Below are 6,031 nucleotides of genomic sequence, written 5' to 3'. Positions count from 1 at the left end.
GAATATTTGTTATAGGTTTTCCCTTTCTATTCATTTTGTTTTGTTTTGATAATAAGTAAATAATATCCCCTTCGCATCCAAAATTCCACATTACATAATGTATATAATAAGGGAAAACTAATCGGTGTTAAGGGAAGTTTTCCTCATCTCGTTGCAGATGTATTCCTTGTAAGTGTAAGATTTGTATCTTAATCTGATATTGTTTTGTATTTAGGTCCCTTATCCATCTTTAACTTTTTTTTAATAATCTTGGATGTTTAGTCAATTATTGAATACAAGTTTTGCAATATTATATATCAATCCATATATTCACAAAGGAACTCCAATATTTCAAATGTAAACTGAAAGTTTATAGACATAATTGACATCATATGGTTTTTAAGTTTTTTGTTATCACTAAAACTATATTGTATTTATTACTCATTAGATGGGAAAAAAAACCCCCGGAAGAGAGACAGTATCTGCGACTCGGTAAATCGGCGATCGACTCAGGTCAAAAAAATTTCTCTTTCGTTTTCGTTTTTTGTGATAATCAATCATAACTTCAAGTGTTTTTCCTTAAATTTCAAATGATTGGTGTTAAAAATGATAGTAAATTTTTGTTAGTTTGTCAGAAACACCAATAAATCGATCAGAAAACATTTTTTCTGAATCGAAAAATTTTTAGATCTAATTATATTTTTCCTTCTGTAGAAACAATGAGTAATTCAGTGGAGGATAACCCTAAATGTTTTATTTCTGATGATGATATTGAAGAGAGTTTAAATGAATGGAAATACAGTTTGATTGGAAGATTGGATTTCGTTAAATTGAAAATTCAAATAGCAGATTCTCTTTTATGGAAGCAATGGAAAATAAAAGGTTCAATTCAACTAATACCCTTGGGTAAAGGCTTTTTTGTTGTAAAACTTGATAATGAATAAGATAAACAACATATTTGAAGTGGGGACTGGAAGGTTGAAGATCAGAGTTTGAAATTAAGGGTTTGGGAACCTAATTTTAAGCCAGGGGAACAAAAATCAACTTCTGATTTTGTTTGGGTTTAATTCCTAGGTCTCAGTATGGAGTACTGGAAAGAAAAGATCATACTAAACATGGGGAATGCTTTGGGTCGTTCAATTAAAGTGGATGAAACTACTGTTAAGAGAGAAATAGGATATTATGCAAGTGTTTTGGTAGAAATGGATATGTCAAAATATATTCCTAGGAAGATATGGGTTGAATCAATGTATGGTAGCTTTGAACAAAGAGTACATATTCCAAAAGTTCCTAAGTTTTGCATTCATTGCCAGGTAGTTGGCCACTCTGTTACTGAATGCAGATCAAAGAAAAAAAATCAGGATCAAGTAGAGACAGAGACAGTGGTTCAAACAAAGAAAACTTGGAGAAAGGTGAAGAATAAAAATAAAGCTGGTTTTGATATTTGCTTTGGTGAAGGTGGATCAACTCAGAATGATTCTCAAATACTAGATAGTGAAGATGAGATTATTGATGCCATAATTCCTCCAATAACTCCCGGTGGTGGTAAAACTTTAATTGATAATTCTCAAAAGGTAAATGAAGAAGTTGTTAATTCTGGCAAATTTCAAGTTCTCCGGAATATTCCTGAGGAAATTCTCAATTCTCCAACTGCCTTTCCAGATTTATCTTTATCAAAGACTTTGGATGTTACTTCAAGTGCACCTTCTATAAATGAAGTTATTACATTAATACCTCATTTGGGAAAATATGGCTCAAATGCAGACAGTACTCAAGTCAAGCAGAAGGCAGGTACAAATTTGACAACCAGAAAACAAGCTGCAAGTTTAGTGTCAACGTTGAGTAAAAATGGGAACCTGAGAAGAGGAAATTCTTCTCATTCTCAACCTTCTAAACGAGGATTATATTTTGGAATGTCAGAAGCCTGAGAAGATTAAAGGCCAAAGAAAAACTAAAAAATTTAGTTCATGCTTTTAGTCCTACAATTTTAATTCATGCAGAGCCAAAAATAAGATATTCTACAGATTTCATCAAAAAATCGAAGTTATCTGGAATGCACTACGAAGTCATACATAATTCTATAGAGGAGAATAAAGTTAATATTTGGATTCCTTGGAGTGCTTTAATAAAAACTCCTTCGATAATTTCATGCACAAGACAAGAAATAACAATTGCAGTTGGTGATACTTTAATAACTTGAGTTCATGATGCATCTTTAATTGTAGATAGAAGAGAACTGTGGATTGATATGGAAGAAATAAATTCTTTAAATAAACCATGTCTTGTTATTGGGGATTTTAGTGTTGTTACTAGTAAATATGAAAAAGTTGGTGGTCTAAAGCCTTTAAGAATCTCTATGTTGGAGTTCAATAATTGTTTAAATAGATGTGGTCTGATTCAAGCACCAAAAACTGGATTAGAGTTCTCATGTTGTAACAACAGAGCTGGAAGAAAAATAATTGCTTGCAATCTTGACATGGTTGTATTTAATAATAAATGGCTGGAAGTATATCCAAGTTGGGGTTACAAAGTTAGTGCAAGAGGAATTTCTGATCATGGTGTTTTGTGTGGTGTTAATGCAGACATTCCAAAACCTAAAAATGTTCCTTTCAGAGCTTTAAAGGTATGGAAATCTCATTCTTCTTTTAAACAAGTAACCATTGACTCTCGGAATTCAGAAATTATTGGAAATCCTGGGTTTATTTTTATGAGTAAATTAAAAAGACTCAAAAAAGACATCCAACTATGGAACTGGAATTCTTTTGGAGATGTTACAAAAAAGCTAAAACAGGCAGAAAAAGAAGTTTTGAAAGCAACTCTCTTATCTGATAGAAATCCTTTGGACTTAAATCTTCTCAATAATCTTGTTACATCAAGAGGAAAACAGGAGATTCTTTTAGATCAACAAAAGGCAATCATTCAACAAAAATCAAGAACAAAATGATTAAAAGGAGCTGCAAATACAAGATTTTTTCATGTTAACCTCAAGATAAGGCAAGCTCAAAATGCTATTTTGGAATTAGAAAAACTGGATGGTGGCATTACTTCTAACCAAGAGGAGATAGCTGACATTTTAGTCAAATATTTTGAAGACAAATTTACATTTCAGGAAGTAACTTTTGCTACAAACATTTTTAGAGATATTCCTATTATGGTAACTAATGATGATAATACTTTTCTTGAAGCTACTCCAAAAGCAGATGAGATAAGAGAAGCAGTTTTTGAATTAAATCCAGAAAGTGCCCCTGGTCCAGATGGATTTGCTGGTTGGTTTTATAGAGAAGTATGGGATATAATTAGGAAAGATTATAAGTGCAATTCAGTTTTGGTGGAGTAGAGGATTCATTCCTAATGGTCTAAATGCAAATTTCTTGCTGCTCCTTCCAAAAGTTAAAAATGATAAAAGAGCAAACCAATTTAGACCTGTTGGATTGATGAATTTTAGTTTTAAAGTCATTACAAAAATTATAACAAAAAGACTTACTGAAATTATCAAGAAAGTGGTATCTCCTCAACATGGTGCTTTCATTAAAGGAAGAAATATTCAAGAGAAGATTGCTTTGGCATCTGAGCTTGTAAATGACATGGAATACAAGAGGAGAGGTGGCAACATGGGATTGAAGTTAGACATCACTCAAGCCTATGACTCTCTGAGTTGGGAATTCTTGTTTCAGGTAATGAAAAAGTTTGGCTTCTCAATTAATGTTACTAACTGGCTACATATTATTCTAAAATCAGCCAAGATATCTGTGCTATTAAATGGTGGTCATGTGGATTATTTCCAAGTCAGTAGAGGGTTGAGACAAGGTGACCCACTATCTCCACTCCTCGTTGTTATAGCTGAAGATCTCTTAAGCAGAACTCTAACAAGAATGGTGCAGAATAATCAAATTCAACCAATGATTACCAGAAAAAATTTCCAACCTTCTCATATATTTTTTGCACATGATATCTTTATATTCTGCAATGCTGATAAGAGGAATGTGAGAAAATTGTTAAAGATTTTACAAGATTATCAAGCTTCTTCTGGTCAAGTGATAAGCTTGGAAAAAATTAAATGCTTTATTGGTGGTACCAGTGAAGCAAGAAAACTTGAAATTGCTGAAGTTTGTAATATGTCTCTCTCTCAAACTTCCCGGACAAGTATTTGGAGTCATGCTAGAACCAGGAAAAATAAAGTCTACTCATTTATGGAGCATAGTTGAGATAATGCAAGAAAGTTTGGCTGGCTGGAAAGGAAGATTGCTTTCATTCCAAGAAAGATTGACTTTAGTGAAATTTGTTTTATGCAACTGTTGATGGTGGTTTTTAGCTTAGGGTTAAAATCGTAAAACCTTACATCTGACATGACGTCACTATGACCACTAGCGCATTTATTGAATCATTCAACACGCCTATGTAAGAATTACCAGGGTACCTTTTTTTACATGTGTCATGTTCCACGACAGAACCTTTAGTATTGACCGACATCACCTTCGTACACCAAACCCTAAATTCTTACACCACCGTGCCAATGGCAAACCATGCCAGCCACGTCTTCGCGCCAAGGCATGCCAACCATGCCATCCGTACCACCGTGCCAATGGCAAACCATGCCAACCACATCTCTGTGCCAAGGCATTCCAACCATGCCAGTCGCACCACCGTGCCAATGGAAAACCATGTCAGCCACGTCTCCGCGCCAAGGCATGCCAAACATGCCAGCCGCACCACCATGACAGCCACGTATCCGCGCCAAGGCATGCCAACCATGCCAGCCGCATGTGCCAATGGCATGCCGTGCCAGCCACATCTCTGCGCCAAGGCATTCCATCCGCACCACCGTGCCGATGGAAAACCATGCCAGCCACGTCTCCGCGCCAAGGCATGCCAACCATGCCAGCCGCACCACCGTGCCAATGGCAAACCATGCCAGCCACGATTCCAAGCCAAAGCCATGTCGGCCTCGTTACATGTCGCTGGCTGCCAAAACGAAGGCGTGCGACAATCAATGGCCACCCTTCCATCTTAGATGCAAATCTTAGACGTCCAAGATCACCAACCAACGCATGGTAACCTTTGGCCCAACGCCAAAACCCTAGTTTTGGCCATGCCTAAACTGCGCCAAGGCATGCCGACCATGCCACATGTGCCAATGGCATGCTGTGCCAGCCACCTTGACGCGCCTAAACCATACCATGCCTGCCTTCCCTTCACGGCTGCCAAAATGAAGGCTTGCAACAATAGACTGCCACATTTCCATCTAAGACGCAGATCTTATCCGTCCATGGTGACCAGCTAACGGATGACAACCTTTGGCTCGACGCCAAGCCCTAGTTTTGGTCGCTCCCAAACAATGCCAAAACCCTAGCTTTTGGCCACGCCTAAACTAGGATATATTAAAGCCATGCTGGCCATGCTTTCATGCCACTAGATACCAAACGAAGGGTTGCAACAATCAACGGTTACCCTTCCTCTCAAGATGCAAAATCTCGACCGTCGAAGGTCACCACCGAGCCAGAAAGTCTCCCAAGCTCAACTTGCCAAACAACAACAACATGCTACATGTTTTCTACGAAAACACTCGAGACATCAACACATGTCACAAACTGGGGGATGCTCATTTGGTATTGGTTTGGCAGTTTACAGCGTGCGGCGTACACTACGCCCGTCACAAGACAGTGTCATAAGGATAAGGCGGTTAGTAAATACAGGGAGTAATGGTAAAACACTTTCTTTTATAAAACATCAATTCCAGGTGTTACCGGTTACCACCTCCTCCCATTTACTCATTCTTTTTCCATTTCTTACGAGACCAGAGTACATTTCACTTCGAATTGTATAAATAGGTCTTACCTATTTCCACCGAACAACAGGTTCTGGTCAGGAGCATACAACACTCAGAAAACGTTTGCTAGCTTTCCCATCTGTTAGCTTCCCACTTTCTGAAACAAGTCGTAAAACAACTACTCTTCCAGAATCAACTATTCTGGTCTCAACACTTTCTTTGCTTCCCTCCCCAAAACCAACCCTTCTCCTCCACTTTGTGACCGAAGCAAATATGGAACGGCCA

At 37.5% G+C, this 6,031-nt stretch overlaps 1 protein-coding gene across 1 annotated transcript; it reads left to right on the top strand.

The window, feature by feature from the left end:
• The first annotated feature begins 1,094 nt into the window (after positions 1-1,094).
• On the top strand, positions 1,095-3,316 carry LOC113305570. Its single transcript, XM_026554591.1, has 3 exons — positions 1,095-1,770; positions 2,205-2,890; positions 3,089-3,316. The coding sequence occupies exons 1-3, from the start codon at positions 1,095-1,097 to the stop codon at positions 3,314-3,316; spliced, it is 1,590 nt and encodes a 529-aa protein (XP_026410376.1).
• The last annotated feature ends 2,715 nt before the right edge of the window (positions 3,317-6,031 follow it).

The sequence above is a fragment of the Papaver somniferum genome, chromosome 8 (genome assembly GCF_003573695.1).
Source record: "Papaver somniferum cultivar HN1 chromosome 8, ASM357369v1, whole genome shotgun sequence".
Taxonomy (NCBI): Eukaryota; Viridiplantae; Streptophyta; class Magnoliopsida; order Ranunculales; family Papaveraceae; genus Papaver; species Papaver somniferum.
The sequence above is the reverse complement of the archived record's forward strand: the minus strand, read 5'-3'. Positions and strand labels throughout refer to the sequence as shown.

Coding starts and splice junctions, on each gene's coding strand:
- LOC113305570 (XM_026554591.1), top strand. CDS start 1,095: ATGGGGAATGCTTTGGGTCGTTCAATTAAAGTGGATGAAACTACTGTT. Junction 1,771..2,204: donor TCAAGTCAAGCAGAAGGCAG/GTACAAATTTGA, acceptor CTTTAATTGTAG/ATAGAAGAGAACTGTGGATT. Junction 2,891..3,088: donor TTCTTTTAGATCAACAAAAG/GCAATCATTCAA, acceptor TTTACATTTCAG/GAAGTAACTTTTGCTACAAA.